The 14,477-nt window shown below is 34.3% G+C and overlaps 1 protein-coding gene across 1 annotated transcript; it reads right to left on the minus strand.

Annotated features, from left to right (window-relative positions):
- Nucleotides 1-449: 449 nt before the first annotated feature.
- Nucleotides 450-13,340, minus strand: LOC123714036 (phospholipase A-2-activating protein). The gene is made up of 16 exons (XM_045668067.1): nt 13,086-13,340; nt 12,783-13,016; nt 12,512-12,702; nt 12,181-12,322; nt 11,721-11,878; nt 11,305-11,446; nt 10,561-10,741; nt 9,191-9,300; nt 7,730-7,822; nt 6,602-6,772; nt 5,188-5,311; nt 4,891-4,951; nt 3,691-3,816; nt 2,206-2,351; nt 1,227-1,351; nt 450-642 (listed from the first exon to the last, which is right to left on the minus strand). The coding sequence occupies exons 1-16, from the start codon at nt 13,220-13,222 to the stop codon at nt 474-476; spliced, it is 2,310 nt and encodes a 769-aa protein (XP_045524023.1). The 5' UTR covers nt 13,223-13,340; the 3' UTR covers nt 450-473.
- Nucleotides 13,341-14,477: the final 1,137 nt, after the last annotated feature.

Genomic DNA, 14,477 nt, shown 5'->3' on the forward strand with positions numbered 1-14,477 from the left:
GTAGTGTGCATATTTGTTATATTTTTCATCAATTTACTCTTGATAAATAAATTGCCATCACTAATTAATGTATTTACCGATTTTCTGTATGCACGGAAAGAAAATAAATATTTTTAAATGGCATAATACACCCTATAAGCATGTTTAAAGTGTAAACTAAGAAGCTTTCGGATGCTTATAATCCGGCCTTAATTTCTAACAAATTTAAAAAATTGTCTGAGTCAAATGTTATAAAAATCAAAAGGGTTGCCATGACCAATATTTTTGTAGAGAAAGCACTGAAACAATATGTCATTACAATAATAATTGGAAGTAATGATGCAACAGTCTTGCTAAAACCATGTCGCTTGCTAGTCGTGGTTACAATTCAAAGATAATGCTACGGATAATTTGGATAATACAAAAACCAATAAAAATTTATGTGATTCTAATTTAAAAAAAAACAGAGCCATTAATAAATTAAGTATATTTTTTCATAACATTCTTAGCATTTGTTGTGAGCAAATATTAATTTTATTGTTAGGATCTGCCGTACTATCAGTTTTCATTCTGTTGTGTAGAGTTGAGTTTGAGACAATCTTAGATTGAATCATCACTTTGTTCGGAGTTTCAGCCAAAAGTGTTCCCAGAGCAACTATACCTCTGAAAAAATTTAAGGTATGTTACCTCCTTTTCCATCGCAGCGTAAACATAATTTGACAGAAAGAGACAAACATGGTTTTGTTTTTCATTTTAATAAAATAAAGTCGATGTTTTTTGGGTCTAAGGCAAGCCGGTTTCCTCACGATGTTTTCCTTCACCGTTCGGGCTAATGTTAAATGCGCAGATAGAAAGAAAATCCATTGGTACACAGCCGGGGATCGAACCTACGACCTCAGAGATGAGAGTAGCATGCTGGAGCTACTAGACTAACACTGCTCATTATCATTTTAATACTTAATAAATTATGCAATAATTAAGAATATCTTATGCCCTTATAATTTTGTTAAAAGCTTCAATTTCTTTATGAGTAACAAAGTAATAATTTATGGAATTTAAGAGGTATAAGAAATTACAGTCAAATTATAAAAAAAAAACATATTACTGATTAGAAATAAGGTTTCCAAGTTTATAACAATGGTAATTCGTAAAGTCCTAATAAACAATAAAAACATCGTAACTAAAAATCAAATGACCAATTAGAGGCATTCTGAGTAAACAAATATTGATCATGAAAGTTAACATACCTGAAATAAGCCTCCTTATCCGCAGTCTTATTAAGCAGATGTATTATACAGTCCACCAGTTCTACAGTATCCGTTTGTTGGCCGAGTGCCACTGATAGGTTAAGCAGTAAAGACGCTGCCGCGATCTGTAATAATGCATATTGTTAATTGTCTTAGGCCGAAAAGGTGACTGAAGCAGCTATAACAAAAATATATCCGTCTCCCTTCCTCGCCTGGCCGCCGCTGTTGCGGGAGACAGAGCGGACGCAAGTTAACTTTGCTTCTTGTCAAATTTAACATGTTTAAGAATATACAGTGTAAACTCTATGTTACGACAGAGTTGTTGCTAAATGGAAAGAAGAAAAACGTATAGATAATCCAAGACTCCTACTTTTTAGTCATGGTCAATAACAGTCTACATGTACAAGCAATCCCAATTTGTCAACAAAAGAACGAAGTTATTAGAAAGTTCGTATGCATAATGCCGAAAGTCGAGTTTATTGCGGGCTAGGACAATAAAGCGACATAAGAACGTACACAGCTGCGCAATTTTTACTAATTTTAGCAACTTAAAAATTACTTTATTACTCAATTGTTGTCGTTATTGAGAGTGGCTGTAATGCTATGTAGAGTGTATCATTGTATGGAAGACAAGCTAAACAAAACAAAGATTTCGACGCTTTAAATTAAGGAAGTTAAATCGCGGGACCTTACAGGGAGTTTACACTATTGTGGAACATATGGATGAGTTCAAGTTACAGTTTCTAATCACATCAATTCTATAAAGTGTAAGCTAAGTATTTATTTTTATTACTTAAATAAATACGTTATATAATAATTTAAGTAATTCTAAATGTCAGTTCCAACTAAGTAAAAAATTTCGGTGACATATAATTCCCAACATTTCGTATTACTGTTAAATTCAATCAAATCGCAAGTGTATATGAAATAAAATGAATAAAGCAAACAGCTGCTTGGTATATCCGTCTCGCTTGCTCACCTGGGCGCCGCCACTCAATTGAGGGAGACAGATGATCGAATGCACGACGCTCTCTCTGGCAGCGAGCACCAACATTTCGCCAGGAAGATCGCTGAATGCGTTCACTAGTACACGCATGGCCAGCATTTGGTTCGCTGCTAAATTATCTGAAATATTATTAATTTTATAAATATTGTTACGAAGACGGATCGACTGCAATGTTTCTAGATTTTTCCTCTACTTAGAGAACTTTTCAGCAGGCTGTAATATGATTTCTGACCGTTTCAGGAGAGGGTCAATCACATATTAGAAAATTGTAATTTCCATAATGTTACCCTAGTTTTCAGGAAGCTGAAACCTTTTTTCAGTCGGTTTCAGAACATGTGTAGTAGAGTGGTGCAGTTTTCTAGACCAAACTTTCTAGGTGTGAGACGAGGACGAAATGATACGAGAGAGAGAGAGAGAGAAGATCGGAACTTTCTCGAAACTAGACTGAGCACTCTAGAACGCCGTACGACAAGGACGGAGCAACGTGCGAAAGAGACAAAGAGTGCGGACGTTCTAGAATTGTGCAATCGCTACTCAGTAGCAAGCCCGCCTAGAAAGTTCTCGAATATTGTTTAGAATTATTCCCAGGGATATATAAGCGAGCCGAAACGCGACTAGTCGCCTTTAGTTTTGAATGCGATAACAAGGAAGAAACACCAAAGCGATAAAGTGCGAATAAAGTGAATACAAGTGATAAAGTACTGTGTGAAGTGTGCATAAGTGAAGTAATTAGTGACTGTGTTTTTGTGTGTGTAACTAGTGCATCTCTGCAATTAATTTGTGCTCATAAACTCCTCATTGATTTTTCAAGAAATAAACCCTTGAATAACTCTACGGCATTTTCTATCCGATCCCCTAGCTCGTAACAATATGAAATGGAATATAAATAAAATACTGACGGTATTTGACAAAATTTGTACGATGGAATTTATAAAATAAATATTCCCAGAAAGTAGTTAATGGACATTTGAGCCAAAAAAAAACCGCCCTAAGTCAAGACATTTTTGTTGAGTATGTTACGGTATGTGTGTTAGTTAGTGTTTGTTTAGCATGTATCAAATTTAAGTCCATGTAACCAAAATGTCTTCCAGGACATCGTTAATAGCAAACATCTTGATATGAGTTTGTTTCCGAGAATTTTGTCAATCATACTCACGGAATTTAGAACACGGGTTTAGAAGATTTAATAAACTAACATTAGACTCTTTTTTGAGGTCCTTTAAAATGGATGGACCTACCATCTAGAACTTATAACCAGATAAATACAATAAATTTTTTAATAGTATATTTAAAAAATTGTCGTTAAAACGATTATTCCTTTATATATCTGACCTACTTGATTTTAGTGCTTTTTTTGAAAAAATTGCATTTCATTTTTTTCTGTGTTCTTTTAATAAATAAAAAAAAAACTTCAATTTTATATGCGTTAGTTTCTAATGATTATTTTTATGAACTTACCCGGAGATAATAATGACAATAGGTATTTAACAAATGTTGGTCCATACATAGTGTCGAACATGATCCCGTTTATATCTTTGTTTCTGACGGCTAGTCTGGTCACATCCAATACGGGGAATAGAATTTCTGAAAAAAATTGAGTATGTCTAGAAAGCCTTTTTTAAATTTAAAGCACTACTAGCTGACCCGGCAAACGTCGTCTTGCCATGTATATTATTTATATAGGAAACATTTTTAAAGTTCAATAAAAATTTCTACTATAATTAAAAATAGGGGTTGATCGTAGAGGGGTTGTAAGTATTTTTGTATGTTGTATCATAAAAAAATAGAAATTAAAAATTTAGGGGTGGACTACCCCTAACATTTAGGGGGATGAAAAATAGATGTTGGCCGATTCTCATAGATACCGGATAAGCACAAAAAATTTCATCAAAATCGGTCAAGCCGTTTCGGAGGAGTATGGAAACGAAAACTGTGACACGAGAATTTTATATATATATATATATATAGATAATACATTAATAATATTAACAATAACGTGTAATTCAATATACTTTCCAGTACTTTACACCACATAATGGTAAGTAACGTTTTGCTATTGGATACAGAAACGTTACGGCGCCTGGGGGGGGGGGATAGTCAAGAATCTCCAAAAGTTGCGTAACGTAATACTTGAACGCTCCCTAAGTCAATCAATGACAATGCAGCTTTTAATAGTGAAATAATTTTTGAAATTGGTCCAGTAATCTTTATGTGAAAACATTACAAACGTACATACAAAAACACACGTTTCCTCTTTATAATATTACTATATAGTATTGTCTTTTGTTAAAATAGCTTTTACACATTAAGAAAAACAGTTTTTTAACGGATTAAAGCTATGTTATTATTTTTAAAACTTATAGTTATTTACATAATGCTATATTTTAATTTTTTCCGACGTTTCGCGTCTTGGTATCGAAATTCCAATTCCGGGGCAATAAATACAGATAAAACAACTTTCTCTGCAGCTGTCATACTTTTGACATATAACACCTTTCGTCTTCAGTCACCATGACGCACACTGAAAAGTACGCGAAATTCGGAAAAAAATTAAAATTTAGAATTATGTAAATAACTATAGGTTTTAAAAATAATACATAGCTTTAATCCGTTCAAAACGTGTTTTTCTTAATATTACTATAGATAATTAAACCATACCTTTTGGCCACTCCAGCATTTTCTTTAACGTAGTTATAGTTTCAGGATTGTATGTACAATTCTAAAAATAAAATAACTACAATAATTGTTATAATAGTCAAAAACTGTTCTTATGACTAACAATACATTTAATTAGTGTCTAAAAATGGCAAGTTTCACTTTAGAAATATAATCGCTTTTTAACAAAGATACGAAAAATTTACAAGTAAGTAGTTAAAAGCTTAGCAAGAAAATATATTAAATTTAATTAAATAATTAAAACGCAAACGATTCAATGTACGTCACTCAATGCCTCACCACTTCTCCTAACTTCACGACGTTTTCTAGTTGAGCTTCAGAGAATGTGCTAAGACTATCCCCGACCTTACTATTGAATTCCTTTAATTTATCGTAAATCGCTTTTAAATTTCCTTGGTCAAATCTGGAAAGAGATAAGTATCATCAATAATAATTCTTATAAAATTAAAAAAATATATATATATATTTACAAGTTATGGTTAGACGCTAAATCCAGGTTGACATTTACTACTTTGTTTAATGAAAGAGACGGGGGGGGGGGGGGAGGTTTAATTTGATTTTCTTATTTGGTTATTACGTCACCAGTTATTATTAACTTTTTTACACATTACCCATACATTGTCTATGCTTGAAAACAAAATGCATTTTCGAGGAACCCTACAAATAATTATTACGTTCATAGACTATTATTTTTGAGTATTTTGTGTAATTTTGTTGACTAGACGAGAGGGGGGGGGGGGGTAAATTGCTGTAAATCTGCTGACGTAATACTTGAATGGCCCTATGGACAGTATGAATTATAAAGTGACGACTTTAAAAAGGGTATAAAGGGGATTAATTTACTGTACCACTAATTATCCCTAAAGAACATTTATAATATATATATGCTGAGTCAGCTGAGTGAAGCCAGCACAGGTACAAAAAAGAACGTGTGGCACTCGGGGACTGCCGCGCGATAAAGCTATTGAAAAGCATTGTTTGTCAACTATTTTAGTTATTAAATCTTTATTTATGCAGTTTTTTTCTTTGATATTAATTTGTAGTAGCCGTAGTGATCGATAAGAAAACATTTTTTTCTTTTATTGAACAATTAAGAAGTTAATATCGTTAAAATATTTTTATTATCTTTCAAGACATTTAGGTTATTCAGGAATGTTTATTATTGAAACTATAGGTTTATGGTAACTGAATTAAGAAACAAAAGTTTGGGACTTGATATCCTCCAAATATCTGGAAAATACCGCGTCAATGGTGGACCCATATTTTGGTACAAAGCTATGGAATAGCTTTGCATTTTTCCGTTATAAGTGCTAAATTCAATACAAGAAACCCTTTCGGCTAATACGCGTTAGAACGGGACAGAACGCATACTGCGTCTCGCATCGGTCTGACGAGAGAGGTGACGTAGCGCAGGTGCGTTAGAGAGGGACAGAACGCATACTGCGTCTCGCATCGGTTTTTTCGGTCACCGCGCTCAAAGCTCGATAAAAGCTATGCAATAGCTTAATAATGTTTAATGTGTGTAAGAAATACTATTGCCTTCGTGATTTCATTTTGTTATACCTAAATATAAGTTTACTTGAGAAATGTGTACAATTTTTAATTCGTTTCATTTACAACAATTTACATAAAAAGCCTTATCATTTAAGTGACATCTTCCAGGCATTTTCTCTTTCAATTTTTTTTAAATTACCTGATATAAGAGTCGTGTGGTATCAACGGTTTGTCTGTTGACGTTATGGATGCACTGGCCGTCGTATATGCCCCGGAGCCGGTGAAGGGGTCGGATGACGACGGTGGTGGAAGACCAGGGACCGTGGATCCTGGGACGTACCGAGACTCCCCCGTGAATGGGTCTGCATAACTGAGAAGGATTTTAGTATTGTCTTTGGTTAACATAGTTTTTACACATTGAAAGAAAACAATTTTTTAACCGGATTAAAGCTATTTGTATTATTGTAAACTTATAATTATTTACACAAATTTAATTTTTTCTGACGTTTCGCGTGCTTTACAGCGTGCGTGGTCACCGTGACCACGAATGTAAATAATTATTTGTTTATAATAATACAAATAGCTATAATCCGGTTAAAAATTGTTTTCTTTAAATGAGAAGGATTTTTATTAAGTAATTTGCTCGTGTACACCAGCCATGTTGTGACGGCTGCCATTCACTGATGCTGTTTTGAACAATTGCATCACCCACCCTATAGACCCGGCCCCTAGTGACTATTATTTGTTTCCAAAAATGAAGAAAGTACTGCGTGTAAAAAAGTTTTGCGACCATGATGACATGAAGTCGACAATTTCGGCCTATTTTGACGACCAAGACAATTCTTTTTTTTTTCGACGGTATTAATAATATGATAGATCTGATAAATGTATTAGCGTTAACGGTGATTACATAGAAAATGAGTTCAATGTTTCATTTCATCCTGCCGATCACCCACAATATAAGATTTGTAGCCAAGTCATAACGTACATTGTTTACCACTGGATTTCTTTCTCCATACTATAATATGCTGTAGGAGGCGGAAGGTCATTTTTTTCCCACAAAAACCACCAAACAGATCTTTGTATACAATAGAATGGGCCTGCGGGAGTAACAAAATGAGCATTCATCGCCACCCATTTAAAGGATGTGTTGACGGCCTTTGAGGGACGAGTGTACTCGGCCCAGGAAACACACCCGCCGGGAGTCGATTCCTTATTTCGCTTGTTCGCAAAAGAAAATGTCTTGTGAAGGAGACCGTGGAAGAATTCCACTCATCGAGGTGATACAAAATTGTAAATAAGTATTTTTTTAATATTATAAACTTACCCATTATTACTGGGTGCCGGCAAGGAGTCTAATTTGGCATTTGATATTATAAAATTAGCTACTTGCTCTAAGTACACTTGCGGAAGATCATTTCTGGAAATATAAATCTACGATTAACTTATTTACTAAGGTATTATATAGTATTGTCTTTGGTTAATATAGCTGTTACACATTGAATGAAAACAATTTTTTCATCGGATTAAAGATATTTGTATTATTATAAACTTATAATTATTTTACATAATTTTAAAACTCCGACGTTTCGCATGCTTTACAGCGTGCGTGGTCACGGTGAAGTTTATAATAATACAAATAGCTTTAATCCGATGAAAAAAGTTTTCTTTCAAGGTATTATATGTTATGACGCCATAAGAAATGGATGGATGTGTCGTAGCCAACTAGCTTAATCAGCCGTTCAATTAACGGCCTAGGCGTATAACTAGAGGCCTAAAAGATGTTCAGCCAGTTGACCAAACAGCTAGGCAAATGACTTCGATCGTTCACTTTAATTCCAGTTTCTGCCACTCTTAAACTCGAAACGAAATTCTTCAAATTGTCTATATGGCGTCGGTAAACTAGAACTTTGATGCTGTTTTCGAAAGTTTAATGAAAAACAACTAGTACAATGGAAGATTGTAGTGATAATAACAATGTGAATTTAGCTGTGACTGACTCAAGCAATTTAATGTTGTGAAATGTTCCATCTCTATTATTTGTGCCACATGGTCACTCTACGAATTGGCTAACAGCCAGTTTATAAAATGTTGTTACAAACACTACGGCTAAATATCTTTCAGGCTTGATTCAACGGCTTATTAACGTAGTTGGCTATGATATATATTAGATATATAATGGATAAATCCCAAAAATCCAACCAATTTGATTAGGCTTAGTAGTGATACCGGCAAACAACTTGAACAAATATCCTTGCCTGGCCAGAAGCGATGTTTAGATATTACTTTGGGGGGACGACGACGTGTCGATCGCGTGATTGGTAAATCAGTTGACGTTAGTGCCCCGCGCTGTGTACGATGCGAAAACTTTCCCCTTCTCCCTTGTTTAATGCTCAAGAAGTTTGCCGGTACATACATACTTACGAAATTAATAAACCTTATCTTTAAATGGTCGTATCTAATTCTAACAATATACTTAGATGAAATTGATAACTCCAGTTTTGAAATTGGTGGAAAATTAGCTTCCAAACCGCTCACATGATGTATGGCAATTTATACTTTTTTTATTAATGTTTGACTAAAGTTAATTAAAATGATCTCAGCTATTAAAGGTCCGACAATAACAATACTTTCAAAACTTTCTGATTAGAATCCTAGAGATAATATTATGAGAAATCGGCATATGTAAACACCAAAAAATTTCCACCTCAGGCAACAAATATGGATCAATGAAACTGATACTGAGTGATCTTTTTTAAATTTCCCAATATTTGTCATAAAAACTCACTTATGTATGAAACTTTGTGCGGCGACCCAAGGATCTTCAGTCTTATTAAAAGGCAACTTGATTGCAGGTGCGCCATCTTTAATATCCACGCTGAATACAAAGTCATATTCCTGAAAAACATATTATTTGGATAAAAATAACTTAACTAAGTTTAGCAATCTTGATGTTTGATTCAGTGTGAACTCCATGTTTCTTATATATAAAATCTGGGTCTAAAGACACTTAAACAAACTATGTTTGTACTGAACTGTATAATCACTCGAAGAAAAGAGCGTACCAATTCTTGAAAGGCCGGCAACGCACTTGCGAGCCTTCTGTTAATGTGAGTGTCCATGGGCGGTATCACTTAACATCAGGTGAGCTTCCAGCCCGTTTGCCTCCTATTACATTAAAAAAAATTACTAATAGATGCCGGTGTTTTTCCATTCCTTATATCCTTTAAAATTTATCTTTTGTAAAAAAGAAAAAAGTATAATTTCTTTTCGCTCCTGTTAGATATTTAAGATTTTATTATAGAGTATGTTAGTAGGGTCCATCGCTCCCACACTCCTCATTCTTTAACTCTCTCTCCAGTCGGTAGCTCATGTCTGAGTGTCGTGGTCAGCAAGGAAGCATCTGGAGCAGAAAATCTGTTTCCACCGGTTATTGTCAGCGCCTCACTTATGACAGTATAGTCTTTCACACGATCTTTTGCAACCTGTGTTAACGACTACGATCACTTTCAACAAGGTCTCATCGCCTCCGCATTGTATAGCCGAAATAACATTTAATTCGATGTCGGCATATGGTAAAGGTCAGTCCGTTTGAGGAGTGGGGTCCGGATCGATGTATTGGTGCACGGACCTCGACGTCCGCCGTTCCACGACTGAGCGTTTTTCAAGGCAATTTTTGCCGCGCATCACCGCCATGTGGAACCAGCTGCCCACTGAAGTATTTCCGAACCAATTCGACTTAAGAGTCCTTCAAGAAAAGAGCGTACCAATTCTTAACGTACTCGTGTTCTGGCATTGAGAGTAGTCATGGGCGGCGGTATCACTTAACATCAGGTGAGCCTCTTGCCCGTTGGCCCCCTGTTCTATAAAAAAAACTTCGCAGTCTACGGTATTCATAGCATTCGCCTCCAGCACCACATCTTAAAGGCATCAATCCTTTGCCTTTCTTGACCCAAGATTCTCCACGTTTCCACTCGTATGGAGTGAAAAAAAAAGAATGCTAAAGCCCGTATCAGTCCTATTCTTGATACCAATTCTCTCTTTTCTTCCAAAAATTCTTTAACTAGGTATTCTAAATGTTTCAATAAAGTATGTTGTCCGAAATAATCAATAGACTTTTATAAAGCTGCTAAATTTTACTTAAAAAAATTGTATTACCTTCCCTTGGTACATAGTCTTCCCTTCGCTGGCCGGCTTAGCTCCCATGACATCTCCAATCTCATTCCAAGTATTCTCTGCAGCACTCCAAGAATAACATTTGACATTGGTTCCTCGTCTCACCAATTTTGTTTGACCGTCTGATTTACCGGGATCCAAGAGAGCTTCAGGGCCTGGTAATCTGAAATATTTTTATATATTTACAAAAATTGTTTTATGTCTATTTCTGAGTCATTATATACTATTAATAACCCAGTGTCGGCCTAGTGGCTTGAGCATGCACCCCCCAACCGATGCGATGCGTTCCTTCTATTTGCACAATTAACTCGTTCACTGTAATACTAGTTATTACAGTGAACGAGATCATTCTTAGAAGGCTGATCACCTACTTCCCCTTTAAGAAAAAAAGATCACAAAACACAGTCAGAAATCTTAAGCTGTATCATTTTTAGTTTTTTTCCTAAATAGATCACTCCATTTATTGGCCTGTTTTCTTATGTAATATGTGTAACATTTAACAATATATTAATAACTATAATTTTAATCTAATTTACCTAAAAATTATTAAATACAAGTAGGCAGAGACAATTCTCTATAATATTGTACTATTATTAACTCAATCTCATAAGTTGTTTAATAAAAGTCATTTATCACTACAGTTTTGACATAAGACCATTTTGCTTTGTTTTCTGAGAAAGTTTTTTAGTATTTTTTGCTTTAAAACCATTTTAAAATTAAACTTACTCAGAGAGTTTAAATCCGCCAAAGTCCTGTTGTGAGGATAGAAGCATTTTCTCCACTTCTTCATCAAACAGTTTTAGTGTAGCTTCATCAGCAAACCGTGAAGGGTCTTTTGTGAACACCCTTACAAGACCATCACTTGAACCTGAATTTTTTAAAAGCTGTCTCATAAGGCTCTATGTCAAGGTTTATGGTAAGATTGGATAACTATAAAAAATGATGCTTTGGATGGTGTGGACCTAATTATCAATAAGAAATATTTATAAATGCTATATTTGTAAAATAAAATTATAGATTTGTCCGTTGCAGTCGGCAAATTGCCTCACCAGATAAATTTATGGTTTCCAGAGCACTCAGGCAACAAACCTTTAGGTTATATACCATGTTTACTGGCAAAGGCTGTCATTATCTAAACTTACCAGTAACAATATCACCATTTTCCAAACAAACTACACTCCATACAGATTGGACAGGCAGTCTTAATTCTCTAATACAATCACCTCGGGACCATATTCGAACACTGCCATCCTCACCACTACTAGCAAAACTATGTTCCACACCTGGATTAATACTAATGCTGAAAACAGTTATGTTTCTTAGTCATTTAATTAGAATTTTAAGTTGTACGGTCTTTAGGTATATTGCAATTAAAACAAACAACCACCTATCCTGTTGTGTGTATGTGTAGTATAATTAATTAACAGGGTATTTTTTTTTCAAAACAATAATACTTCAAAAGGGAAATGTTTGTTATTTATATGATTTAAGCTTTGCCTTTAACAGAAAAGACAAATTATTTAATTATCTTTTGCATTGTCTAAAACTATAATTATTTTATACATCAAAACCTTGACATTTTTTATATGATAAACTTTTTACCTGTATATATAGTTAGTATGTCCATAATAAGTGTTAAGACATTCTCCCTTATTTGTCCATAATTTTATTGAAGCGTCATTTGCACAGCTGAGAAAAGTCTCATTACTGGATACAGCCAAACTACGAACACAGTCAGTGTGACCTGCAAAATCACATAACTTCCTATAAAGGATAAACACAATATTAAGAAAGACTATGTATATAAATTCCATATATATTTTTGAATGGAAAATTATCTCTACAATGTTGATGGAAAACTACTTAGGGAGTTTCATATTTCATTTGTAATAATAAGTAACAGTATTTATATTTAATATTTGTAATATATGACCTGTTAATGTGCTTAATAAGCCACCATCCTTTCTCCATAACTTGATACTTTTATCAGCTGAAGCTGTAGCATATGTGCCATTAGCTAGTTCCACAAGTGACCATACTGCTGCTTGGTGACCCTTCAACACAATGGGAGCTATTTGAGGAGAATTTATGTTCCATATTCTTCCAGTACTATCCCAACTAGAACTGTTACATGATTTTTTTACATTAAAAGCAAAAAAGTCAAATATACCTCAAAACAAATAATTTTAACCTGAACTAAATACCTCAAAAGAATTCCTGAATCTCCACCAGGTGTGACACTGCAAACAGCATTATCATGGCCCTTTAAATTAATCTGAACTGCTCCATCAAGTAGGTTGTAACCTAGAATCGTGTTATCATTGCTTCCAGTTATTACCAATCCTTCAGGAAACGCTTCACACGGTGGAAGCCAGCAAACACAGGAAACAAAGTTTTTGTGCCCCTTGTAAGTTACTACATTGGTATAGTTTTTAACGCTGTAAAAATATATTTTCCATAAGTTGCATAAAAATAAGCAGCCGTATCATATACGAAACCAGTCTTACCCTTCTGGGTGCCACAGCTTAGCTGTTCTATCTCGTGAAGCTGATAATATGCAATAATCCCTAGTTGCGGAAACACAACGTACGTCCATGGAGTGCCCGGAAAGGACTGTGCTTAGTTTATAATCTGGAACTGCCATTATATCTTTTAGTTCTTACAACAAAATATATCCTACAAATAAGTTTTAATTTTTACGCCGAAACAGCAATATCATCCGGGACGAAAAATTAAAACAAACTTTGTCTTTGAAGTTTAAGGAGTTGTAAAACAGTTTATTATCAATGTCAAAAATATATTTTTGACAGAACGACCTTTTTTTGTTTAGATTGTATTGGCGACACAAAGACTTATAGGTAAACTAACTCGTACTCTTCATATAAAATTTATGGAATTGATTTTGCTCAAAATTTAAAATTATAAATATGTAATTGCTTGAAGGTAACATACATTTGTAAACCTCTGAAACATAATTTTCGCACAAAATTATATATCAACCACCAAGTTCCCAGCCTCCAATCAGTAGTAGGACTAACATTAATCTGTTGATAAGGGGAACACGGTAGTCAGAAATACATTTTTTCAAATTTCAACAAACAACGTAACGTAACAAAGTGTGAGCTTTGGGCGAAGAAGTCGATTACTGGTAATTTTCTGTTTTGCTCCAGAAAATGGAAGATTGCTAAATTGAATGGACAATGACCATTGAGAGGGGACAGTTGGGGACCAAAATTTGTAAACTTCTATCAGACACCAGTAAAAAAATATCGGTTCCAAAATTAGCCGCCCCAGAAAATCTGCCACCTTAGGCTCCAGTCTACTCAACCTGCAGCCACTGTTAAAGAGTCTATCCTTATGTGTGTATTTGCACATAATAATACCATAATGAAAAGAAACCTAGCGATTCAGGTGAAGATTTAGATATCGGAGAGTGTTGTTAAATTCTGAAAAGACTATAGGTATAAAGTACATTTATTTAAAAATAACGGTCTCGTTGCATAAGACAAACAAGTCTATTAGTCTCCGTTAAACTTTGATTAAAATATCTGTGAACGCGTATAGTCTTTTACGACTATCAATATTATAATTTATTTCTATTAAGTTATTTTAGGGTTGCATGTATACTCTATGGCACTAACCAAAAGGCGCGTTATTCAAAATTCAAATTCACGATTGTCTTCCTAGTCTGTGTCCACGGTCAGTGATTGAGTTCAACTTTTCCTATAAAGTATCAATTAATTAGTAAGACTTTTAATTAACTATAATACATAAACAAACTATACCTCATAAGTCCAAAAAAGTCTAATTTTGTTGAAAAATATATTTAAAGTTACTACAGCATACTATTTAAAAATAGGTTATTTTTATATTTATTTAATGAATACTTTTTAATAATG

The sequence above is a fragment of the Pieris brassicae genome, chromosome 9 (genome assembly GCF_905147105.1).
Source record: "Pieris brassicae chromosome 9, ilPieBrab1.1, whole genome shotgun sequence".
NCBI classification, from domain to species: domain Eukaryota; kingdom Metazoa; phylum Arthropoda; class Insecta; order Lepidoptera; family Pieridae; genus Pieris; species Pieris brassicae.

What these genes read in the sequence shown, in the direction of transcription:
- LOC123714036 (XM_045668067.1), bottom strand. Translation starts at nt 13,222, where the DNA reads ATGGCAGTTCCAGATTATAAACTAAGCACAGTCCTTTCCGGGCACTCC. An exon ending in AAATGGTGATATTGTTACTG is followed by an intron (nt 11,447 to 11,720) that starts GTAAGTTTAGAT and finishes TAAAAAATTCAG; the next exon opens with GTTCAAGTGATGGTCTTGTA. An exon ending in AATGCTGGAGTGGCCAAAAG is followed by an intron (nt 3,817 to 4,890) that starts GTATGGTTTAAT and finishes AATTTTTTTCAG; the next exon opens with AAATTCTATTCCCCGTATTG.